The sequence below is a fragment of the Hyla sarda genome, chromosome 4, assembly GCF_029499605.1.
Source record: "Hyla sarda isolate aHylSar1 chromosome 4, aHylSar1.hap1, whole genome shotgun sequence".
Classification (NCBI taxonomy): domain Eukaryota; kingdom Metazoa; phylum Chordata; class Amphibia; order Anura; family Hylidae; genus Hyla; species Hyla sarda.
In genome coordinates, this window is record NC_079192.1 from 407165362 (window position 1) to 407192747 (window position 27386).

Here is a 27386-nt window from a genome sequence, read left to right on the forward strand (position 1 = left end):
ACAGTAGAATCTCCCAGTGCTATGTTTTCACCCCTTATCTCCTTACGGGGTATTGGCTGTACCTCCTGACAGCCCTGTGTACAAGGTAGGATGGATGTCCCCTATTGGGAGTGTTTTGTCCCCTTTCCGCTATTGGGAGTGTCCCCTATTTTTACGGTGCAAATACATTGTCCTTTGGGACTTTGTTCCCCTATTGGGAGGTGTCTGCTAAGCGTGATTTTACTGTATATATATATATTATTTTATTGTAATATTTCCTATACATTACCGGAAACCACAGCATTTCATAACTCAGTTTATGAACTATTAGGGGAAGTAGCTTCATAGGTTTCCCGTATATGACATGTTTAAGCAATTCAGGGAATCAGGAACTGTTTAACCCCTTAATAGGATTATCCGATTATGCAAAACGTATCCATAGAATAGCTACGACCACTTTGACATCCCCCGCCCATCCTCCCGCAATTTCCAGAACAGGGCCCGTCTCGCCGCCCTCATCGCTTTTGGTCCCCACCTTCCAGGACGGACTGGTCCTGGGAGTGATGGCCTGCACAGCCAATCAGCGATGTCACGCCTCAGTTGCTCACACGTCATCATTTCTGACAACAGTTCGTCCCAGCGGTCAGACCCCCCTTGATCAGACACATTCAGGGAATACGTTTTTCATAATCGGTGTACCCCATTAGACACCAACAATTTTGGCCTTTAAGACAAAGGTCTATTTTTAAAATCTATATTGTCACTGTCCCTTTAAAGGGGTAGTCCAGTGGTGAAAAACTTATCCCCTATCCCAAGGATATGGGATAAGTTTGAGATCGCGGGGGGTCCGACCGCTGGGGCCCCCTGCGATCTCTCTGTACGGGGGCCAGGCTCTCCAGACAGATAGCGGGTGTCGACCTCCGCACGAAGCGGTGGCCGACACGCCCCCTCAATACATCTCTATGGCAGAGGGGGATATTGCCGAAGGCAGCGCTTCGGCTCTGCCATAGAGTTGTACTGAGGGGGCGTGTCAGCCGCCGCTTCGTGCGGAGGTCGACACGCCCCCTTCCCGCGGGCTGTCGGGGCTCCGTACAGGAGATCACAGGGGGCCCCAGCGGTCGGACCCCCCGCGATCTCAAACTTATCCCCTATCCTTAGGATAGGGGATAAGTTGTTCACCACTGGGTCACCACTGGACTACTCCTTTAATGGTTTCTTTTGCAGCAGATATACTTCATGAAAAGCTTCTGGTGTGCTTTCAATGTGGATGCAGACAGTTATACGCTACCGTACAGCTTGTACTCTACTGTGGAAGGCCTGCACAAGTCGACTTACTATGGTGCAAATACTTGCCATTTTTACGGAATTTGAGGGTTGATTCCCTATGTGTAGGGTTTACAGAGATACGGACGTGTTGTGTCAGCAGAGGGGTCCTTGTTTAGCTTATTCTCCTCTGGCTAAGCCAATTCTCCTTCTTTGAGCTAAAGACTTGAGCACTTTGCCTTCACAGCGTGGACTGGAGACCTTTTGGGTGAAATCCTCCAAATTCCATACAATGCTGTAATTGATGGATCTGTCTCAGATGATGCAACTTGTGGAACCGAACAGTGACTTGCTTGTAGCCGGCTTCATCTTGAACAGGATTAAACCTAGGAGTGCGAAGGCCTAGCAGGAGTAGGGCTGGGAGATGCAGACACAGACCAAGACTTCATCGGATGTTAACTCTTTGCTGGCCTGAGGCAGACGAGAACCAAATGGTTTGGTCATCTGGGGAGACTACAGGACCTGCCTGACGGATCGTGCCTAGAATGTGAAGTTTGTGTGAGTGTCCATAAACTGTGTATGCCTATGGTGTGAGTGTGCCTATACTGTCTACGAGTGTGTGCATATAGTGTGATTGTACATATATGGGGAGATTTATCAAAACCTGTGCAGCCAATCAGATTGTCTCTTTCATTTTTTTCAAAGGTTCTTTGAAATATGAAAGAGGTGATCTGATTGGTTGCTATGGGCAACTGCACCACTGTTCCTTTATGCAGGTTTGGATAAATCTCCCCCATACTGTGTACGAGTGTGTGCATTAGGTGAGTGTGCATATTCTGTGTGTGCATATACAGTGATCCCTCAACTTACAATGGCCTCAACATACAATAGTTTCAACATACAATGGTCTTTTCTGGACCATTGTAACTTGAAACCACACTCAACATACAATGCTATGGAATCTGTCAATGGCTGGAAGAATGGACATTTCACTGGTAAAACCCTTGTATTCCTAAAGTGCACGCACTGACTGGTGTCTGGTAGCGCCCCTACAGTACAGGGAGGTATTACATATTCTGTACACTTTACCTGTACCAGGGTTAGCTGCTCCTTTAGACACCAGGTGAGGGCGACTCCATGTTACTTTTTTAGGACATTGCGGGTTCTGTACAGGACCCTGAAGAAGCTTCTGTCCTCTACATAGACCAGTGTTTCCCAAAGAGGATGCCTCCAGCTGTTGCAAAACTACAACTCCCAGCATGCCCGGACAGCCTTCGGCTGTCCGGTCATGCTGGGAGTTGTAGTTTTGCAACAGCTGCAGACACCCTCATTGGGAAACACTGAAATAGACAGTGATTACAGCTCCCAGTAGATCTTTCTTACTTTTATATGTAAGGATTTGCTTTATCTATATTAGTTATCTACTTATTTTTCTTTAATCCTCACTTTTTCCTATTTTTGGATGACATTTTGGTGGCTTCAGAACCAATTACCAGGTTTCCATAGAGTTCTGGTCTCAACATACGATGGTTTCAACATACAATGGTCGTCCTGGAACCGATTAATATTGTAACTTGAGGGACCACTGTACTGTGTACGAGTGTGTGTGCATATATATATATATATATATATATATATGAAAAAAGATGGGCTGTTCTCAAGGACTTTGATTAACGTGAAAATGTGGAGTATGGATGTAAAAGAATGTGTGATTCCGAGTTGTGCAAGTGGCTATAAGTATACGGACAGCGATAACTGGGGGTCAACAAACAAATGTATGAAAATATTACATTAGCAATAAACCTAGAGTGGATGCCGGCAATCCATTCCGGGATAATACAATAAAATAGTAAATATTAATAAAAATACAATCAATATTTATTAATATTTACTATTTTATTGTATTATCCCGGAATGCATTGCCGGCATCCACTCTAGGTTTATTGCTAATGTAATATTTTCATACATTTGTTTGTTGACCCCCAGTTATCGCTGTCCGTATACTTATAGCTAGTGTTGAGCGGCATAGGCCATATTCGAATTTGCGATATTTCGCCAATATATGGACGAATATTCGTCATATATTCGCTAAATTTGCATATTCGTAATATTCGCGTTTTATTTCCGCATATGCGAAAATTCGCACGCCAGTCTCACACAGTAGTATTAGAGTCTTCTTTACACCACATAAGCTGGGAACAGAGAGGGGTGATCACTGTGATGTGTACTGTGAAAAAAAAACAAAAAAAAACTGAATATTCGTAATTACGAATATATAGTGCTAGATTCGTGAATATTCGCGAATTCGCGAATCAAATTCGCATTGCGAATATTCGCGAGCAACACTACTTATAGCCACTTGCTGAACTCAGAATCACACATTCTTTTACATCCATACTCCACATTTTCACGTTAATTCACATTTTAAACGTCCTTGAGAACAGCCCATCTTTTTTACATTTTTTAATTTTTGTTAAACTTTTATGCTTGCCAATTTTAGTGCAGCCAGTGGGGGTCTGCATTGTGCAAGTTTCTCCGACGACTACACGGATTGAGCACACTCACTACACATTCTTTCTTCATATATATATATTTGCGTTTGTGTGCACATAGTGTGAGTGTGCATATACTGTGTGTGTGTACATATAATGTGAGTGTTCATACTTGTGTGTGCATATCATGTGAGTGTGCATATACTGTGTGTGTGTGTAAATATGTGAGTGTTCATACTTGTGTGTGCATATCATGTGAGTGTGCATATACTGTGTGTGTGTGTAAATATGTGAGTGTTCATACTTGTGTGTGCATATCATGTGAGTGTGCATATACTGGGTACGTTTGTGTGCATATAGTGTGAGTGTGCATATACTGTGTGTGTGTACATATGTGAGTGTTCATACTTGTGTGTGCATATCATGTGAGTGTGCATATACTGCTTGCGAGTGTGCGTGCATATACTTTGTGGGAGGGTGTGCATATAGGGGGAGATTTATCAAAACCAGTTTAGAGGAAGAATGGTGCAGTTGCCCATAGCAACCAAAAATAGAAAGCAGCGATCTGATTGGTTGCTATGGGCAACTGCACCACTCCACCGTCATCTCTCTGACCCCCCTGCTGAGTGTCTGAGCGGGGGGGCCAAATATTCGATCTACCCTGGGTGCCAAATACTCTAGGTATGCCCCTTGGTTGTCATTAACCCCTTCCCTGCCCCAGACCAACAGCGATTTTCAGATAATAGGCTCTTCACATTAAGCCATGGCCCCTTTTTACCTGATCAGTACTTTTCAGTGTAAAGGGCGACAATCCTACCGTACACCCCGTATTATAACTATAATGTATAACTCGACTGTCTAGATTCTAGTAATTCCTAGAATACTACTATATATAATCTAAACAATAGAGACGTAGAGTTATTTATAATTATGTAGTATTTCGGTCTGTTTTTTGGTCCTCACTTCAAGATGCGAGTTCTGTGCCCATGGCAGAGGTCACAGCTTGGAAAAATTGGATACTTCTCTGGCGCTCGCAGGATCCGTGTTGGTGGTCAATTAGGTAAGAGACTTCAGGTGTGATAAAGAATTCAGTCTTTATTGCTTCAGAAAGGACAGACAACGCGTTTCGAGGGATCACCCCTCTTCCTCAGGTCATGGGTCATCCAATTTTTCCAAGCTGTGACCTCTGCCATGGGCACAGAACTCGCATCTTAACTGAACCGCCTCGACCATCTCGAGAAACGGAAGGACACAGGCTGCCATATAATCTCCATACCAAGCCCATAACGGTGTCGCGCTCGCAGCGCGACACAATAAGGTGAGCAGTTCTCCATCCCCATTCCACCTGACTCTTGTTCCCACGAGGTAACGGCACAGGGTGCGCTGGTCTTTTGTTCCCTTTTTCCCTTCTCCTTTTGGTCCTCACTTCGGATCATATTTTTAACCAAAACTAGAAGTGTCGCTTACACAGAGAAAAACTATAATAGAAACAATTGCACTTTTTTCTGCCTTTTTGATCCACTCCTAGTTTTGGCTAAAAATGGACCAGACTGCTACTGGGTGTGAACCCAGCCATAGAATTTACATTTATTTTAACTATAACCACTTGGTGGCACTACTGGGCTTTGCACGCTCAGTATATGGATGACATCTAAATGGTAGAGACTCTGGGCCTGTCCTAGGCCCTCTAGGTGTCACTTTATTAAGGAGAAACTGTGTTTCCCAACCAGGGTGCCTCCAGCTGTTGCAAAACTACAACTCCCAGCATGCCCGGACAGCCAGGGGCTGTCCAGGCATGCTGGGAGTTGTAGTTTTGCAACAGCTGGAGGCACCCTGGTTGGGAGACACTGCTGTGAATGATTTTTATTCAGACCCAATCGTCATGCTGGGAGTTGTAGATTTGCAACAGCTGGAGGCGCCCTGGTTGGGAAACACTGCCTTATAATTGCACCATTATCTGGATTATTTACATGGTGTAAACCGATAAATTAAATACAGTAAAATATTAATATGCTACATCTCAGGGCGCTGTTATTTATCAGTGAATTTGTGTGTATGGGGGGGAGATTCATCAAAACTTGTGTAGAGGAAAAGTTGCCCAGTTGCCTATAGCAGCCAATCAGATCGCTTCTTTCATTTTTGAAAAGGCCTCTGAAAAATAAAAGGAGCGATCTGATTGGTTGCTATGGGCACCTGGTCAAGTTTCCCGTCAGTATAGGTCTTGATGAATCTCCCCCTATATATATTATATATATATATATATATATATATATATATATATATATTTCATTCAGTCCACTTAAAGGGATGTTCCAGGATGTTTATTTTTTTTATTTGACTATGTTATAGGGGCTGTAATGTTAGTGTAGTTTATAATATAGTGTTGGTACTGCTATAATGGGTGGAGTGACCGTTTGGTGGGAGAGAGATCATTCTGCAGGGAATTGTAGTTTTGAAACAGCTGGAGGCACCCAGGTCAGAAAACACTGGTCTATTGCATTGAAGGGATCTATTGCATTGAAGGGTGTGTTTCAATGGGTGGGGTGGCTGATGTGCGGGAGGGAGAAAAGTGACCTCACACTTACAAACAAGAAATTATGGGACTTGTAGTTAAAGGAAACGAACTCCAACAGGAAATAGCCAGTTCACAAAAAGCTAGCCACAGTGTTATGGTAATCTCACAACATAGCCATTTAGCCCCAAGACAAGCGCAGATCCTTCCTAATCATGTCCATTACTGTCTGGCAGGTACGTACTAGAATCACCATATGGTGGAGAACCCCTTTAAGATCCTGCAAAATATGAAAACTATGACCAAAAGCTGCTTACTATTAGCAATTATTATGTTTGCCGAATGTTCCCAACAAGACATATCCTTCAGGTACCAAAAAACAAACAAACATTTCCTTATTAAGGGAGCACTGCAGTGTCTGATCACGGGGGTCCGACCGCTGGGACCACCCGGCTCTCCTCCATCTCCATACAGCTCTATGGGAGAGGCGGGGACACATGGAGATACATGGAGGGGGCGTGTTGGCCATGGCGTCATGCTGCGGCCAATACACCTTCTGCATTTCGAGAGCCGCGAAAGAGTTGGGCCCCGTGCAGGAGATCGCGAGGGTCCCAGCGTTCCGACCCCCCCGCGATCAGACACTTATCCCCTATCCTGCAGATAGGGGATAAGTGTCTCACACTGCAGATCTCCTTTAAAGGGGTATTCCGGGCAAAAACATTTTATCCCCTATCCAAAGGATAGGGGATAAGATGACTGATCGCGGGGGGCCCGCTGCTGGGATCCCCCGCGATCTCCCTGCAGCACCTGCATTCTATTCGGGAGCTGCGTCTCCAGTTTTGGAAACCTCCAGGTTTCCGGGACTGGGGATGTGACGTCACGCCACGCCCCCTCCATTCATGTCTATGGGAGGGGGCGTGACGGCCTTAACACCCCCTCCCATAGACATGAATGGAGGGGGCGTGGCGTGACATAATGGAGGGCGTGCCGTCTACTGTTGACGACACGTGCTCCTAACTGTGAGAGTTCTGGAGTTCGTGGGGGTCCCAGCGGTCGGACCCCCCAGTATCAGCTACTACCGTAGGTAATTTTGGCTGGAGTTCTCCTTTAATCAGACCACAATATAAAAACTGTAAGTAGAGGTTTTGTATAGGACGCTCATTCAGTCATATTCTGGAAGGAACTGAATTATTCTTATCTAATTTTTTTTAAATTTTTTTTTTTAGTTTAGTGTTATACTAAGTAGTAATCTTTTTTATGATCCTATGTAATTGCCTATATAGTCACATATATTGCACAATTTATTTTGTTATTTTATTTGAAAGATGGGAAGGGGGTGATTTGAATTTTTATTATGGATGGCTTTGTTTTTTGTTTTTTTTATAAATCTTTTTATCTTATTTTTGTATTATTTTATTCACACATTTTAAGTCCCCATAGGGGCCTATTATTAGCAATCATTGCTAATACTAAATAATGCTATGCTATTGTGTAGCATTTATCAGTGTGCTCTCCGCTCTGCTAGTATAGTCTGCCTGATGCAAATCAGCAAATTGCCCCGAGATCAGCATAGACTAAGGCAGGAGGAGTCTGACTGCCATAAAGAACCCTCCCCATCACCCAAACCCCTCCCCATCACCCCCCCCCCCCCCTCCAGTCACTGTCGAACATGTAACCTGCGCTGCACCTGTCAGAAACCTCATAAATGCCTCATTGTACAGTACACGTCCCCCACAGTTTAACTAGCTATAAAACTTAGCGTTGCTATATGGTTCCCCTATACAGTGATCCCTCAACTTACAATGGCCTCAACATACAATAGTTTCAACATACAATGGTCTTTTCTGGACCATCGTAAGTTGAAACCAGACTCAACATACAATGTACAGACAGTCCAGATCTGTGAAACGTGTCAATGGCTGGAAGAACCGACCAATCAAAATGGGAATTCACTAGTAAAACCCCTGTATTACTGAAGTGCATGCACTGACTGGTGTCTGGTAGCGCCCCCTACAGTACAGGGAGGTATTACATGTTCTGTACTCCTCTCTACCGGTGCCAGGGTTAGCTGCTCCTTTGGACACCAGGTGAGGGCGACTCTATTACTTTTTTGGGACACTGTGTGTACTGTACAGGACCCTGAAGAAGCTCCTGTCCTCTACATAGACGAGTGGCGTTGCGACCCGGGTGCGGGGGGTGCGGCCCGCACCGGGTGACACCAACCTAATGGGGTGACACCAAGACTCCGCAGCACCCACACCCCCTCCCCAGCTACACTTACACCCCCCTATGTGCCCGACCGGCCTCCCATCCGTCAGCACAACCCCCTGTGCTGTGTGTGCGGTGCGCCCGTCCGTTAGCAACCCCCCCCCCTTTCAGTGCGCCCGTCCGTCATCACGCCCCCCCCCCCCCCTCACCTTCACCAGTACTGTGCCCGGCCTCCGCTCCCACGTCTGCGCCGGCCTGACGTCACACCGCATGGCCGCGCAGGGGGACGTCAGTTACGTCACTCGCATTGCGCCCGGTGAGAAGGATCGCGCTGCGCTGGATCGGTGAGTGTGTGTGTCTGTCTCTATCTATGTTTGTGTGTGTGTGTGTGTGTGTGTTTGTGTGACTCTCTGAGTGTGTGTGTGACTCTGTGTATTTGTGTGACTCTGTGTGTGACTCTGTGTATTTGTGTGACTCTGTGTGTGTGTGTGTGTGTGTGACTGTGTTTGTGTGACTCTGTGTGTGTGTGTGACTCTGTGTGTCTGTCTGTGAGTGTGTGTCTCTCCGACTGTATGTGTTTGTGTGTGTGTCTCTCTGTGTTGTATGTGTTTTTTTTTTTTGTGTGTGTGCATGTGTGTGTGTGTGTGTGGGGAGACTTTGACGCATTGTGGGGAACCTGCAAGGGAACCTGCGGCCTAATGTGGGGAGTCTATGCTACCTAATGTGGGGAGTCTATGCTACCTAATGTGCGGAGTATATGCTACCTAATGTGCGGAGTCTATGATACCTAATGTGCGGAGTCTATGCTACCTAATGTGGGGAGTCTATGCTAGCTAATGTGGGGAATCTGTGCTACCGAATGTGGGGAAACTGCTACCTAATGTGGGGATTCTGTGCTACCTAATATGGGGAAATTGCTACCTAATGTGGGGTAACTGGTACCTACCTAATGTGGGGAAACTGGTACCAAATGTGGGGAATCTATGCTGCCTAATGTGGGGAAAAGATGCTACCTAATGTGGGGAAACTGCTACCTACCTAATGTGGGGGAACTGCTGCCTACCTAATGCTCCCCCCCCTGCCAGTAGCACCCTCATCATCCTCCAGCAACTACCCCCCCCCCCATCAGCACCTCCATCAGCAGATCCTGGTGGATGATGGCGGTGCTCCTGCCAGGAGGATGATCCTGCCGATGGATGATGGGGGTGATACTGCCAGGGGGGATGGCCAGTAGCACCCTCATCATCCTTCAGCAACACCCCCCCCACTAGTAGCACCCCGATCATCCACTAGCAACACCACCAATACCCCCCTCCGTGGTAATAGCATCAGTTAACGGATGTTGAGGGTGTTACTGCGGTTGTGGTATTATATTCAGAGGGTGCACTGTATGGCAACGTTATATTCAGAGGTCGCAGTGTGTGGTAGTATTATATTCAGAGGGCACAGTTTGTGGTAGTATTATATTCAGAGGGCGCAGTTTGTGGTAGTATTATATTCAGAGGACGCAGTTTGTGGTAGTATTATATTCAGAGGGCGCAGTTTGTGGTAGTATTATATTCAGAGGGCGCAGTTTGTGGTAGTATTATATTCAGAGGGCACAGTGGGTGGTAGTATTATATTCAGAGGGCGCAGTTTGTGGTAGTATTATATTCAGAGGGCACAGTGGGTGGTAGTATTATATTCAGAGGGCGCAGTTTGTGGTAGTATTATTAGAGATGAGCGAACTTACAGTAAATTCGATTCGTCACGAACTTGTCGGCTCAGCAGTTGATGACTTATCCTGCGTAAATTAGTTCAGCCTTCAGGTGCTCCGGTGGGCTGGAAAAGGTGGATACATTTCTAGGAAAGAGTCTCCTAGGACAATATCCACTTTTATCAGCCCACGGGAGCACCTGAAAGCTGAACTAATTTATGCAGGAAAAGCCATCAACTGCCGAGCCGAGAAGTTTGTGACGAGTTGAATTTACTGTAGTTTGCTCATCTGTAAGTATTATATTTAGAGGGCGCAGTGGGTGGTAGTAATATATTCAGAGTGTACAGTATGTGTTGGTATTATATTCAGAGGGTACAGTATGTGATAGTATTATATTCAGGGGTACAGTATGTGATAGTATTATATTCAGGGGTACAGTATGTGGCAGATTTACATTCAGAGTGTACAGTATGTGTTGGTATTATATTCAGAATGTACAGTGTGTGGTAGTATTATATTCAGTGGGTATGGTGTATGGAAGGTTTATAATCAAAGAGTATAGTGTATAGTAGTATTATATTTAGAGGATACAGTGTCTGGCAGGTTTATAATAATAATTGTTTTCATATAGAGGATGAGAATGCGCTGACATAGTGAGGAGACTTCTGGGTGTCACATTCTACAGACAGAAGTTTTAGCTGGACCAGGCGGTATGTACCATCTGAATTAGATAAGGGAAGACTATAGAGAAGACGTCACCTATAGTCACTGATACCATTGTACATTCTCCTCTCTATGTCCTATCAGAGCTGTAGTCGCTTGTCAGTTCTACAGTTATGGTCAGTGAAACTACAACTCCCAGCATAACCTCACCACTGCATAAAGGGGTACTCTACTGGAAAACATTTTTTTTAATCAACTGGTGCTACAAAGTTAAACAGATTTGTAAATTACTTCTATTTAAAAATCTTAATCCTTCCAGTACTTATTAGCTGCTGTATAAGCGATTCACAGGCAGTTATTTTCTTTTTTAATTTCTTTTCTGTCTGACCACAGTGCTCTCTGCTGACACCTTTGTCCATGTCAAGAACTGTCCATAGTAGGAGCAAATCCCCATAGCAAACCTATCCTGCTCTGGACAGTTCCTGACATGGACAGAGGTGTCAGCAAATAGCACTGTGGTCAGATTGGAAAGAACTACGCAACTTCCTGTGGAGCATACACCAGCTTATAAGTACTGTAAGTATTAAGATTTTAAATAGAAGTAATTTAAAAATCTGTTTAACTTTCTGGCACCAGTTGATATAAAAGTAAATGTTTTCCAGTGGAGTACCCCTTAAAGTAATTCTGGGAGCTGTATATTTAAATGGTGAAAACTTCTTTAACACTTTCCCATTCTGTGGCAACTGGTATATCTGATTATTATACTGGAATTTCTCACAATGCGCTACAACAGTGGTGTCTGTCACAACAGGCTAAAAACTTACTGGGGGGAGGGGGAGGTATGGGGGTGACACCATTTTCTACCGCACCGGGTGACACCAACCCTAGCAACGCCACTGACATAGACCAGTGTTTCCCAAACAGGGTGGCCCCAGCTGTTGCAAAACTACAACTCATCAGCATGCCCGGACAGCCTTTGGCTGTCCGGGCATGCAGGGAGTTGTAGTTTTCCAACAGCTGGAGGCTCCCTGCTTGGGAAACACTGACATAGACAGTGATTACAGCTCCCAGCAGATCTTTCTTACTTTTATGTGTAAGGATTTGCTTTATCTATATTAGTTATCTACTTATTTTTCTTTAATTCTCACTTTTTCCTATTTTTGGATGACATTTTGGTGCATTTAGAACCAATTACCAGGTTTCCATAGAGTTTGGGTCTCAACATACAATGGTTTCAACATACAATGGTAGTCCCAGGACCAATTAATATTGTAACTTGAGGGACCACTGTATACACTTTTTAATTTGTGGTCTTTTGTATTTATGTCTTTTTTTTTCATCATGATTAAGGACAGGAACGTATCCAAAACATGTCAGCCTTTTTCAGTGGTTCACTTTTACCACGATTACTAACATAGCATGAAATTTTCATCTACTGCATTTGTGAGCCCTTCTGTTTTTTCCAGTTTATATACAGGGAGTTCTTCACATGCTCTATATATATATATATATATATATATATATATATATATATACAGGAGATTGCAGTGGTTGGGCAGTAGTGCGGCACTTTGTACTTATCATTGTGTGAACGCAGCCTATTATTACAATGCCAAAAACTACTGGTTGTCAGTAAATTAACAGTCTGGAGTGACCCAGGCGGAGGACGATCTACTGATAAATTGTTCATTTTATGGAGAAATATTAAAACACAAAAAGCAGACAGTAACGCGGCTTTACGTAATAAATACTGCAGAAGGCGAGAAAGTCACCGTATACTGTATCACATTCTAGTAACCACAATGAGGTCATTGTAATCCCAGCTGTGTATTATAATCGTGTCACTCAGTACGGGACCGCCAGGCCCAGGGAGAGGCCCGGGCCCGATATCCTCTTTCCATCTCCTGTGCCAACAAGAGGTTAATTCACTTCGGTCTCCGCATTCTCACGAAGAAAACTGAAGGACATAAAAAGGTTGTTTGTCTTCTGCCAAGACAGGTGCGTTCACTTCCTTATTGCTTTATGAACTACATCTCCCAAAATGCAACGGTGCGGGGGGCAGGGTGCAAAGGCAGGCTTACCTGTTCATCCAGGTAAGGTGCAAACGCAGGAAGGTATCTGACAGGTGAACAGTTCCTGGCAGCCGAGGCTTCAGGTGAGATATCTGATCGGATCTGGGCTGAGAGGTGAAGCGGGGGAATTCGGAAGACATTACACTTACGGAAAAAAAGCTGTGATATTGTATTATTATTATGTACCTGGGCCAGAGCCCTGAAGGAGGGGGATCTGTCGTGTACAAATAATACAGAATTATCATGTACGAGCGCTGGTTAACAGGTGTCTTAAAGGGAACGTAAACCTGGTCCAGCAGCTTTATAAAAGGAGTGGCTGATATCAGTAACATATATATGGATATTAATGCATTAATGTTCTGGGAGGTTCTCAGCACCGGACTGGGGTTCCTTGGCAAGTTATTGGTACCAATGTTCCTTGGCCTCATCGGAGGAGGTAATCCTTGTGGCAAGTTATTAGAGCCAATGTTCCTTAGCTTCACCAGAGGAGATGACTATTGGGGCGAGTTATTGGTACCAATGTTCCTTTGCCTCACCGGAAGAGATGACTATTTGGGAAAGGTATTGGTACCAATGTTTCTTGGCCTCACCAGAGGAGATGACTATTGGGGCAAGTTATTGGTGCCAATGTTCCTTGGCCTCACTGGAGGAGATGACTGTTGGGGCAAGTTATTGGTACCAATGTTCCTTGGTCTCACCGGAGGAGGTAACCCTTGTGGCAAGTTATTGGTACCAATGTTTCTTGGTCTCACCGGAGGAGGTAACCCTTGTGGCAAGTTATTGGTACCAATGTTCCTTGGCCTCACTGGAGGAGATGACTGTTGGGGCAAGTTATTGGTACCAATGTTCCTTGGCCTCACTAGAGGAGATGACTGTTGGGGCAAGTTATTGGTACCAATGTTCCTTGGCCTCACCGGAGGAGATGACTATTTGGGAAAGTTATTGGTACCAATGTTCCTTGGCCTCACTGGAGGAGATGACTGTTGGGGCAAGTTATTGGTGCCAATGTTCCTTGGCCTCACTAGAGGAGATGACTATTTGGGAAAGTTATTGGTGCCAATGTTCCTTGGCCTCACTAGAGGAGATGACTGTTGGGGCAAGTTATTGGTACCAATGTTCCTTGGCCTCACTGGAGGAGATAACTGTTGGGGCAAGTTATTGGTACCAATGTTCCTTGGTCTCACCGGAGGAGGTAACCCTTGTGGCAAGTTATTGGTACCAATGTTCCTTGGCCTCACTGGAGGAGATGACTGTTGGGGCAAGTTATTGGTACCAATGTTCCTTGGCCTCACTAGAGGAGATGACTGTTGGGGCAAGTTATTGGTACCAATGTTCCTTGGCCTCACCGGAGGAGATGACTATTTGGGAAAGTTATTGGTACCAATGTTCCTTGGCCTCACTGGAGGAGATGACTATTGGGGCAAGTTATTGGTGCCAATGTTCCTTGGCCTCACTGGAGGAGATGACTGTTGGGGCAAGTTATTGGTACCAATGTTCCTTGGTCTCACCGGAGGAGGTAACCCTTGTGGCAAGTTATTGGTACCAATGTTGCTTGGTCTCACCGGAGGAGGTAACCCTTGTGGCAAGTTATTGGTACCAATGTTCCTTGGCCTCACTGGAAGAGATGACTGTTGTGGGAAGTTATTGGTACCAATGTTCCTTGGCCTCACTAGAGGAGATGACTGTTGGGGCAAGTTATTGATACCAATGTTCCTTGGCCTCACTGGAGGAGATGACTATTTGGGAAAGTTATTGGTGCCAATGTTCCTTGGCCTCACTAGAGGAGATGACTGTTGGGGCAAGTTATTGGTACCAATGTTCCTTGGTCTCACCGGAGGAGGTAACCCTTGTGGCAAGTTATTGGTACCAATGTTCCTTGGCCTCACTAGAGGAGATGACTGTTGGGGCAAGTTATTGGTACCAATGTTCCTTGGCCTCACTGGAGGAGATGACTGTTGGGGCAAGTTATTGGTACCAATGTTCCTTGGCCTCACCAGAGGAGATGACTATTGGGGCAAGTTATTGGTGCCAATGTTCCTTGGCCTCACTGGAGGAGATGACTGTTGGGGCAAGTTATTGGTACCAATGTTCCTTGGTCTCACCGGAGGAGGTAACCCTTGTGGCAAGTTATTGGTACCAATGTTGCTTGGTCTCACCGGAGGAGGTAACCCTTGTGGCAAGTTATTGGTACCAATGTTGCTTGGTCTCACCGGAGGAGATAACCCTTGTGGCAAGTTATTGGTACCAATGTTCCTTGGCCTCACTGGAAGAGATGACTGTTGGGGCAAGTTATTGGTGCCAATGTTCCTTGGCCTCACTAGAGGAGATGACTGTTGGGGCAAGTTATTGGTACCAATGTTGCTTGGTCTCACCGGAGGAGGTAACCCTTGTGGCAAGTTATTGGTACCAATGTTCCTTGGCCTCACTGGAGAAGATGACCCTTGTGGCAAGTTATTGTGTCCAAAGTCCCTTTCAGATAGGAATGTCTTCTGCTGGTGCCCATTACAGTGTCAGAGCCGGGCCCATTGGAGGACGTTCAGGGAAAGGTAAATTGAACAACCTTCCCTTACTGATATCATCTTTTGGGGGAGAGGCCTCCATAAATATTATGTGGACAGTACTGCAAAAATCATTTGAACGTAAAATCACACGAAAATCTTTACAGCAGTGTTAATGAAAGGAATTACAACTCAAAAACAAAAGGAAGTCGGGCCTGTTTGTACAAAAATAAAACACTAATTAAACTACATGAAACAAAAATTGCTTTTGTTGCCGATAGCAACCAATCACAGTGCAGCTTTCATTTTGTATTCTCTCTGATTGGTTGCTATGGGCAACAAAGCCCGTTTTACTTTTTTAGCAGTTACATAACTCTTCCTCATTTTTTGAGTTGACCGGTGAATTCAATGGGAAGTGACTAATAAGCTGTCACGTCCGATCAGTCTGTATCATCCTACGTGAGACACTATAAACATCCTGGGCCTGAAATATTATAGCAAACTATAGGATCAGTCAGGGCTGGTGCATGGATCTTTGCCGCCCTAGGCAAAAGCTAATTTTGCCACCCCCTTTGAATTCGCCCATTGTCTCCGCCCTTTGACACGTCCCACCTTACTACTGGGGTGACACACTGTAACAAGCCCCCTTCTCATGTAATTAGCTTACTACTGGGGTGACACACTGTAACAAACCCCCTTCTCATGTAATTAGCTTACTACTGGGGTGACACACTGTAACAAACCCCCTCCTCATGTAATCTCCTTACTACTGGGGTGACACACTGTAACAAACCTCCCCCTCATGTAATCTCCTTACTATTGGGGTGACACACTGTAACAAACCTCCTCCTCATGTAATCTCCTTACTACTGGGGTGACACACTGTAACAAGCCCCCTTCTCATGTAATCTCCTTACTACTGGGGTGACACACTGTAACAAACCTCCTCCTCATGTAATCACCTTACTACTGGGGTGACACACTGTAACAAGCCCCCTTCTCATGTAATTAGCTTACTACTGGGGTGACACACTGTAACAAACCCCCTCCTCATGTAATCTCCTTACTATTGGGGTGACACACTGTAACAAACCTCCTCCTCATGTAATCTCCTTACTACTGGGGTGACACACTGTAACAAACCTCCTCCTCATGTAATCTCCTTACTACTGGGGTGACACACTGTAACAAACCTCCTCCTCATGTAATCACCTTACTACTGGGGTGACACACTGTAACAAGCCCCCTTCTCATGTAATTAGCTTACTACTGGGGTGACACACTGTAACAAACCCCCTCCTCATGTAATCTCCTTACTATTGGGGTGACACACTGTAACAAACCTCCTCCTCATGTAATCTCCTTACTACTGGGGTGACACACTGTAACAAACCTCCTCCTCATGTAATCTCCTTACTACTGGGGTGACACACTGTAACAAACCTCCTCCTCATGTAATCACCTTACTACTGGGGTGACACACTGTAACAAACCCCCTCCTCATGTAATCTCCTTACTTCTGGGGTGACACACTGTAACAAACCCCCTCCTTGTGTAATCTCCTTATTACTGGGTGACACACTGTAACAAACATCCTCCTCATGTAATCTCCTTACTACAGGACTACAGTACCCAGAAAGATTATCAGAATTGGGGTTATTTAGTTTAGAAAAAAGAAGGCTTAGGGGAGACCTAATAACTATGTATAAATATATCAGGGGACAGTACAGAGATCTCTCCCATTATTTATACCCAGGACTGTATCTATAACAAGGGGGCATCTTCTAGGTTTAGAGGAAAGAAGGTTTCTACACCAGCACAGACAGGGGTTCTTTACTGTAAGAGCAGTGAGACTGTGGAATTCTCTCCCGGAGGAGGTGTCATGGTGAACTCTGTAATAGAATTCAAACGGGGTCTGGATGCATTTTTGGAGAATAATAACATTACAGGTTATGGATTCTAGATTTATAGGGACAGAACGTTGATCAGGGATTTATTCTGATGCCATATTTGGAGTCTGGAAGGAATTTTTACCTCTAGGATGGGTTTTTTTTGTTGCCTTCCTCTGGATCAACTCAGTAACTCAATAAGGATACAGGTTGAACTTGATGGACTCTGGTCTTTTTTCAACTTTATGAACAATGTTACTGTGGTGACACACTGTAACAAACCCCCTTCTCATGTAATCACCTTACTACTGTGGTGACATGTGACCTCCCCTCCAGCTCATCCGGCCTCCTCCACAGCATCACACAGGTCCTTCAGCCACCATTTTTCCTATCCCACATGGCTCAGCCCCAACCTATTTGGTCACATGATCACACGTCCTATACCTCCAGCATCTAGAAGGCCGGTTAGGCGAGGAGGTGGAGGGTGGGGGGTAAGCACAATTCTAGGGTCAGCCCTGCAGGACTCGACGCCCGTATAATCTTTTGGTGGTGCTCAGGAGTGGTTGCTGTCAGGACCTGTGTGGAGACAGTGTGCAGTAACATTCTTGCGGCAGGCGGAGCAGCACCCCCCATCTAGAGGGCGCTCTAGGCAGCTGCCTAGTTATAGGTGGAGCCAGTCCTGGGAAATGGGTGTGCTGGATTCCCACTAATCTCCACTTTCTGGTCCAATCTGGACATGACAAATGGATGGAAATGCCCACTTGACAGGTGATTCTGTGTGTCTAGCGGGGACCTGGAAGCAATGATCCATAGAGACCAAGAAGTACCACCAAGTGTGAACCTCAGCCATCAAGCGTATCATACTGACAAGAGTGCTCTGCAACCATCAAGCGTATGGTACTACCAAATGTAACCTGCAACCACCAAGCGTATGATACTACCAAATGTAACCTGCAACACCAAGCGTATGGTACTACCAAATGTATCCTGCAACCACCAAGCGTATGGTACTACCAAATGTAACCTGCAACCACCAAGCGTATGGTACTATCAAATGTATCCTGCAACCACCAAGCGTATGGTACTACCAAATGTATCCTGCAACCACCAAGCGTATGGTACTACCAAATGTATCCTGCAACCACCAAGCGTATGGTACTACCAAATGTAACCTGCAACCACCAAGCGTATGGTACTACCAAATGTAATCTGCAACCACCAAGCGTATGGTACTACCAAATGTAACCTGCAACCACCAAGCGTATGGTACTACCAAATGTAACCTGCAACCACCAAGCGTATGGTACTACCAAATGTAACCTGCAACCACCAAGCGTATGGTACTACCAAATGTAACCTGCAACCACCAAGCGTATGGTACTACCAAATGTAATCTGCAACCACCAAGCGTATGGTACTACCAAATGTAATCTGCAACCACCAATTGTATGGTACTACCAAATGTAATCTGCAACCACCAAGCGTATGGTACTACCAAATGTAATCTGCAACCACCAAGCGTATGGTACTACCAAATGTAATCTGCAACCACCAAGCGTATGGTACTACCAAATGTAACCTGCAACCACCAAGCGTATGGTACTACCAAATGTAACCTGCAACCACCAAGCGTATGGTACTACCAAATGTAATCTGCAACCACCAATTGTATGGTACTACCAAAATGTATCCTGCAACCACTATGCATATTGGGGGAGATTGATCAAAACCTGTGCGGAGGATGAGTGGTGCAGTTGCTTATGTCAACCGATCAGATTGTTTATTTTATTTTTAAAAAAGGCCTCTGAAAAATGAAAGAAGCGATCTGATTGGTTGCTATGGGCAACTGCACCACTCTTCCTCTACACAGGTTTTGATAATTTTTTCCCAAAGTGTCATTTGGTGCGCACTGCAATGATAAAGAGTGTTGTGCCTCTGTGTGTTTACTGCCTTCTCCTTCCCTTCTAGTATTGGTGACGGCACTGTCATGGCGACCATAGCTGTGCTCACTGGTCGGTATCCTAAGAATTGCTTTTATAGGGGGGGGAAAACACACCCCATTGTTAAAATATCTGACATTGAACTAGGAGTCCCAGCATGCCCTGTCACTACCAGAAATACTTGATCTTCAACTTAAGAGGACCACACATCGACTAAACATACTCCGACATTTGTCTCGGTATGTGACCTTTTACAGATGTGAATGGTGGAAAGTGCATTTTTCTGCTTTTATTAGTAACATTTCCTGTTACAGGGATCTTAGATACGTGCCAAAGGGGTTTAATGGCTTTATAGGGCACCTGCACAAGTGGTCACTCAAATGTAATTCTAGCCCCTCCCCCCCCCCTCCATGTAAATCCAGCCACAGGTGCCCCCCCAAGTAAATCGATCCACATTTGCTTCCCTATGAAAAACAGCCACAGGTGCCCTCCATGTAAATCCAGCCACAGGTGCCCCCCATGTAAATCCAGCCACAGGTGCACCCCATGTCAATCCAGCCAAAGGTGCCCTCCATGTAAATCCAGCCACAGGTGCCCCCCATGTAAATCCAGCCACAGGTGCCCTCCATGTAAATCCAGCCACAGGTGCCCTCCATGTAAATCCAGCCACAGGTGCCCTCCATGTAAATCCAGCCACAGGTGCCCTCCATGTAAATCCAGCCACAGGTGCACCCCATGTAAATCCAGCCACAGGTGCCCTCCATGTAAATCCAGCCACAGGTGCCCTCCATGTAAATCCAGCCAAAGGTTCCCTCCATGTAAATCCAGCCACAGGTGCCCTCCATGTAAGTCCAGCCACAGGTGCCCTCCGTATAAATCCATCCACAGGTGCCCTCCATGTAAATCCAGCCACAGGTGCCCCCCATGTAAGTCCAGCCACAGGTGCCCTCCATGTAAATACAGCCACAGGTGCCCTCAATGTAAATCCAGCCACAAGTGCCCCCCATGTAAATCCAGCCACAGGTGCCCTCCATGTAAATACAGCCACAGGTGCCCTCAATGTAAATACAGCCACAGGTGCCCTCAATGTAAATCCAGCCACAAGTGCCCCCCATGTAAATCCAGCCACAGGTGCCCCCCGTGTAAATCCAGCCACAGATGCCTTCCATGTAAATCAAGCCACAATTACCCCCCATGTAAATCCAGCCACAGGTGCCCTCAATGTAAATCCAGCCACAAGTGCCCCCCATGTAAATCCAGCCACAGGTGCCCCCCCGTGTAAATCCAGCCGCAGGTGCCTTCCATGTAAATTCAGCCACAATTACCCCCCATGTAAATCCAGCCACAGGTGCCCCCCAAACAGAGGTATAACTTTTAAGTTCCTTGGCCCCAGTGTAAAATCCATAACAGGGCCCCCACCTACCATCTGCAAGTTACAATACTGGTATCTTGTTATATGGCAGAGAAGCCTTTTGAGTCTCTTCAGACACCAGGTCCTAGGTGCGATCTCTACAGCAAAGTCACTAGCCACACGTGTGCCCCAGAAGGACCCCAATGCATTGGCCAACAGAGGTGACCGAAGCAGATGTTAGGTGTGGCCTGTATGCATGGGTGGAGCTTACGTTCTTATTTTCTCATCTCAGGTCTCATCTCAAGGATTGGTATAGTTAGGCATGAAAAAGTGTTTGTTCTCGTACAACGTGAACTTTATTCTCTCTCTTTGTCTTCTCCTAGATTTGCAGTATGTCTTCTGCCTCCTAATCTGCAGCTCCTCAATCTTCTCTCGGGCTATTGACCACACCCACGCGGAGCATGCCTGGATCTGGCTTTCCGGAGGATGACCCCTTTGATTTTCTCTTTAAAATCATTCTGATTGGCGACTCCAATGTGGGCAAGACTTGTGTGGTGCAGCGGTTCCAATCTGGGATTTTCAGTGACAAGCACCAGAACACTATCGGGGTGGACTTTACTGTGAAGTCCCTGACTATCGATGGCAAGAAAGTCAAGGTAAAAATCTCTACAGCAGTGGTCTTCAAACTATGGACCTCTATCTGTTGCAAAACTAAAATTCCCTGCATGCCCGGACAGCCAACGGCTGTCCGTGCATGATGGGAATTTTAGTTTTGCAATAGATGGAGGCCGAAAGTTTGAAGGCCACTGCTCTACAACTTGTGTTCTTCCATAAATGTTTGGCTATGGAACATTCTAAGAAGCCTTAGACACTGGCTTCTGGCGCCATGATGTTGCCACTTATAATGATCGAGAAAAGTTAAGGAGGGTAGGAGTGAACTGGATTCCCACTGATCTCCACTTTCTGGTCCCATCTGGACACCGAGAAAGGAAATGCCTAATTGGCCAGTGATCGGTCGAGAGGGGACCAGGAAGTGTTGATCCATGAAGACCCAATGATCGCCAGAATGTCAGTCGTAGGGGTTCATGGGAGGTGTATAATGCCCGTTTTATTTATTTTTTAATCACTCATCTTCCCCTGGATAAACACAAACTTTCATGTCCGATTATTGGTTTCTCCTAGGTACAAGTGTGGGACACGGCTGGCCAGGAGAGATTTCGTACCATCACACAGAGTTATTACCGTAGTGCACACGGAGCCATCATTGCCTATGACATCACCCAACGTCAGACATTCGAGTCCATCCCTCACTGGATCCACGAAGTGGAAAAATATGGAGCAGCCAACTTGATGTTGATGCTTATCGGTAGGTGTACTGTGTACTAGGTGGAGCTATGGTTTATTCCACCTTCCATTGAACTATTCCAGGTCTCAATACGCAGAACATGAAGTGATGTCTTTTACTTTAACAGAGACTTGTAAAAGTTACCATATGTGTTGAGGCTAGTTGTTGTATGGGTCAATCTCAACTATGGGTAGGTCCGCCATGTGTACTCTGAGGTGAATCCCTGGAAGATTGTAGGGCAATCCAGGTTGACATCAGTTTCCACTAACATGGAGAAATGCTTGTGTCCTAAGAGCTCATGACAGTCACAAAATATTTTACAAGGTGGCATCAGCCCTGTAGGCAGCTTGATGGCAACTTTTGCCCAATGGCAGAGCCTGGAGGTCATGGGAGAAGTTGTTGGATCCTTTGGTTATTTGTTACCGGAGATGGTATGGTGGCTTAAATCACCATCAGGAAGAGTCGGGAAACATTACAAAGGGCAGGGACCTGAGCTTATGTGAGAACCCCTTTCCTTGTCTACATGTATATCCACCCAAAGCATTGGCTCTACAACTGGGCACCAGTCCCTTTGCTGACCACTGAGCGCCAGTCCCTTCCCTGACTAAAATGCAGAGGCGACATAGTCAAAACAATCAACAAGAACTGTAGGAGGTCGGAGACACAAGTCGGGATACGAACAATTAAAAACTATAACACAGACAGGGAATCAGGATACTAAATAATGACAAGAATTCAAAGAAGTCATAAACAGATATCAGGGTAACAAGACAGCAGGTATATAGCATGCAGACAAGAGCCTAAGACCCTTAGCAAGATACAGCAGTTATGAGAATATGAACTGAACAGGATACCAAGAGATAAAGCGTCAAGAATAACCAGGATGGCAGGGAATCGACAGGTTAACTGTCAGAACACTTTATAGATCAATGATGCACTAGAATCAATTTACACTAGATTAACTACAAAACCAAACTCCAACAATGGAGGAATACAAAATACAAAAAACAAATAGACTCCAGGTTAGGGGCACAACATAGCAATGTAGATCAGGACCTTACCTAGGAGGAACGGGTCAAGATCCAGGATACACAGAAACAGGTGTAAACACAAGCCAAAATACAAGGAACAAGTTCCTAATACAGATACTAAACTAGACTTGGATAACCGGCCAAGGCACAGACGGATATCTTACAAACAAACTAAGCAAAAAGCACATAAATGAGTAAAACTACAAAGGCCATGGCAAAAAGAAGGATACATGTGTGCACAGAGATAAAAGGGGAGATTTATCAAAACCTGAGGAAGAGTGGTGCAGTTGCCCATGGCAACCAATCAGATTGCTTATTTCATTTTTCACAGGTCTCTTTAAAAATGAAAGAAGCAATCTGATTGGTTGCTATGGGTAACTGCACCACTCTTCCTCTGCACAGTTTTTTGATAAACCTCCCCCAAAGTGCAAAGTGAAATTAGCAGAAAGTCAGAAAGGCTCAGGAGGCCTGAAATAACCCCCCTTAGCTGCTGATTGGCCCAGAATTGTAACTCTTGCCTGAACAGAGAGCAACATGCACAGCCTGGCCAGGTGTGACTGTTAGGCTGCATTCACACCTCGTTTTTACTGTAGGGGGTGCCGGATCCGGCTGGGGGAGGGGAAAACCAGGTGCTCCCGTACCCCAGCCGGACCTGGGCTGAAATCCATTTACTTTAATGAGCCGACCGGAGTCAAATGGTGACTCCGGTCGGCAAATTTTTGGACTCGTATCCGGTTTCCTGACCGGACCTAAAACCGCAGTATACTACGGTTTTAGGTCTGGTCACAAAACCAAATACGGGTCAAAAATGAGTCGAGCAAAGTCCCCATTTGACTCCGGTCGGCTCATTAAAGTAAATGGATTTCAGCGCTGGTCCGGCTGGGGTACGGGAGCGCCCTGTTTTCCCCTCCCCCAGCCGGACCCGACACCCGTACAGTGAAAACGAGGTGTGAATGCAGCCCAACAAAAAGGGTCTCTTGAGTTGGAAGTTTACTATAAATATATTACATGATCTTGGGTATTTTGAAACAGAATAAGAACCAATTAGGTTGGACTGTCCATAGCAATCACATTGACAATAGCAATTGCCAGCAACTTCTCAATTTTATCTTTCTCCACTTGTCGGTGGAATTAAATACATGTAGTATATACCTATATGTAGCTACCTAGAGGTTTGTTTAGCTTTGTTGCAATGTCTCGTAGTTCACAGCTACACTCCAGCCGCTCGAATCACCTGTGCAGTGGACCCGCCGGCACCCCCCTGGTGTACGGATTAAATCTTTTTTTTTTTTTTAACTTCAACAGGATACACAAAGTACAAACAAGAAACCTCTGAGGTTTCTTGTTTGTTCTTTTTATATCCTGTTAAAGTTCTAAATAAAAGCAAGAGATTTTATCCGTACATCGGGTGCTGGACATCACTTCTTTGTGTGGTTGGCTTTGTCCAGCCCCAAATGGTCCACAAGATGGACATCTACCCAATTGGTGTAAGAGAAATGGCAGGTGGTGGATCCTCTGGGCCTGTGTGGATGATGACATGAGCCATGCCAGGGAGCAGAGTCTAAGTGCCGCTGGTTTTCACCAGAGCCTGCCGTAAAGTGGGATGGTCTTGCTGCGGCAGGTGGCACCCAGGTCGCTACCCCTGGCACGACTCGTCCACACAGGTAGCTGGGATGAAGCGTGGTACAGATGGATAAGGACAAGAGGAGGTCAGGATAGCTGAAGGTCAGGGCAGGCGGCACAGTAACAGGGTCAGGTCACGTAACAAGGATCAGGTACACGGATAGACAGCATAACAGGAACACAGTAGCTTTCTCTCAGGCACTAGGGCAACAGGGCAGGGGTAGGTGAACACACTCATAGGGAAGAAACAGGTGAAGACACTAATTAGGCCGTACTGGCCCTTTAAATCAGAGCTCCAACGCGCGAGCGCCCTAGGGGCCAGGGGGAACGCGCGCCGGGACTGAGAACACAGAAGACCATGGAGGTGAGTGACGGGCTGGAACTCGGGCGATTCCCGCGATGCGAATCCCAGCCCCACTGGCAGTGGGTACATGGGAGGAGAGCGCTCACGGCCAGCTTGTCTGGCCAGAGTGCTGATGTTACAATTAGTAAGATCCTAAGATGACCATACATAAACAATTTGTTCCTGATTTGACCTGAACGTGGTCATGTATAAGGATTATTAGCAATGATTGCTGGGAATTTCTCATTCTTTATCTTATCTGTGTTCAAAGGCAACAAATCAGACCTTGTGGAGAAGCGGCAGATCCTGTTTGAAGAGGCCTGCACGTTGGCTGAGAAGCACGGACTGCTGGCGGTCTTAGAGACCTCGGCCAAGGACTACTGTAACATTGAAGAGGTTTTCCACCTGATGACTAAAGTGCTCATTGCACGCAACACGCATCACTTTCACAAGGAGAGTCCACGGAATAGCTTTGTCCTGGACTCCCGGCCTATTCTGGACGAAAAGGAGCCAGATAAGAATTGTCTATGTGGTTAGATGTGGGGAGTGGACAATCGAGGCCTCCGCTGGATGAGATCTCTCTTTCTAAATACCATATGCCTCTTCTCGGACCATGAGGTAAGGACGGACATGTCTTTGAGAAAGCTGATAACTATGTAGTTGGCCCTTGCCTATGTCAACTTGCTCAAGACTCAAGGATCATCCCCTACAAGGGCTTGTCTGCCTGTAAATGGGGGGTTGTAAGAAGAGGGTTCTTCATCTTTAGCATCAAAGGAATCCTTTCAAAACTTTTCGAAAATCAAGAAGCCTTCTTGTGTCAGAAGACCATCACATGGAAGATGGGTCAATGGTAGTTGTATACTGCAGACCTTCGAAGAGTCTTTTAGATAAAACCTAATCTACTGTTATGTACATATATATATATATATATATATATAATGTAATTTTTTCAACTTTTACCTGACTAAAAATATGATATATTGCTGTAAAACACATACGATTTTGCATGTGGCACTGTAACATAGGCGCACGGGGACAGTTATGCTGCAGATCAGGTGGGAGTTGTAGTCCTTGGATGTTCCCCAACTACTCTTTTGTCAAGGTAATTGTTCCCATAGTGTAAAGTGCAGGAATGAAACACTACGATTCCATGAAACAACTTTAAAGGGGTACTCTGCCCCTCTTATCCCCTATCCAAAGGATAGGTGATAAGATATCTGATCGTGGGGGTCCCGCAGCTGGGGACCCCCGCGATCTCCCTGCTGCACCCGGCATTTGTTTAGAGCGTTGAGTACAGTGCCAGAGGCTCGTGATGTCACAGCCACACCCCGTTCGTGACGTCATGCCCACGCCCCCTCAACGCAAGTCTATGGGAGGGGGCGTGACAGCCGTCACGCCCCCTCCCATAGACTTGCATTGAGGGGGCGTGGACATGATGTCACGAACGGGGTGTGGCCGTGACATCATGCCCACACCCCCTCAATGCAAGTCTATGGAAGGGGCGTGGGCATGACATCACGAGCGGGGTGTGGCCGTGACATCACAAGCCTCCGCCCTGCATCACCAGACATCCGGCACAGAGCGAAGTTTGCTCCGTGCACCGAATGTCTGGGACCCCTGAGATCAGACATCTTGTCCCTATTCTTTGAATAGGGGATAAGATGTCTAGGGGCAGAGTACCCCTTTAAGGTCTAGGGGCGGAGTACCCCTTTAAGAACTTTACTGAACTTCTTGTGTAATTCCAATAAAATACAGTTGCTTTGATACAGATTGGAATGTTACAGCTCTTTGTGCCAGATGAACGGATATTTGGTCACTGTCCCTTTATTGAATCTTTGAGGTGCTTCTTAGCACATGTAATGACTAAGACGCAATATGTTCACAGTCCAAGTTACTGAAACTACTGATGAGAATCTTCACAGGTTGGCTTACTGTGGTGCAAATTGTAGACTTTATTTACTCACACGACTCTGCTTCTGCGACACGATACTAAGAAGGGGGTGGGCAGGAAAACTTCTCAAGCAGGACTAATTCCAACCGGAAACCAACAAAGAGATATTGCAGAGAGTTCCTTGTTCAGTCTAACTCTCTCTTGACGAAGATGAAGAAAACACCTTCTTGGAGATGAAAAACTTGAGCATGTTATCCTCACAGCGTGGACAGGAATGGTGACTTTACTGCATACTGGAATTAACAGGTTTGGGTCCACCCTTTCTGCCGGGGAAGGGAGTTTGGACTAGGGACTTCTCCCACAACTATTGGTTGGGAGGATCACATGACCAAGGCATTATTCATCTGTGTACAGTAAACACAGACTGTTACTCTTTACACTTTTGTTTCAACTCAATGTCTGCAATTAAAGTGATGCAATGCACATAGATACATTGGCAAATCAATCTCCAGTACCTCATACACATCTATGCTAAACCTTTTACTCTCATCTATACGACGGACACTACGGTACTCTAACTGGTGCCCCCA

General features: G+C 45.7%; 1 protein-coding gene across 6 annotated transcripts; it reads left to right on the forward strand.

Annotated features, from left to right (window-relative positions):
* The first annotated feature begins 1778 nt into the window (after positions 1 to 1778).
* Positions 1779 to 26204, forward strand: RAB19 (RAB19, member RAS oncogene family). 6 transcript variants are annotated; one of them, XM_056569523.1, is made up of 5 exons: positions 12898 to 12968; positions 19241 to 19451; positions 20947 to 21219; positions 21746 to 21929; positions 25177 to 26204. In XM_056569523.1, the coding sequence occupies exons 3-5, from the start codon at positions 21025 to 21027 to the stop codon at positions 25440 to 25442; spliced, it is 645 nt and encodes a 214-aa protein (XP_056425498.1). In that variant the 5' UTR covers positions 12898 to 12968; positions 19241 to 19451; positions 20947 to 21024; the 3' UTR covers positions 25443 to 26204. The 6 variants fall into 6 exon arrangements, with proteins under 6 accessions (XP_056425503.1, XP_056425500.1, XP_056425499.1 ...); XM_056569522.1 differs by lacking the exon at positions 12898 to 12968 and adding an exon at positions 18839 to 18908; XM_056569528.1 differs by lacking the exons at positions 12898 to 12968; positions 19241 to 19451 and adding an exon at positions 1779 to 1800.
* The last annotated feature ends 1182 nt before the right edge of the window (positions 26205 to 27386 follow it).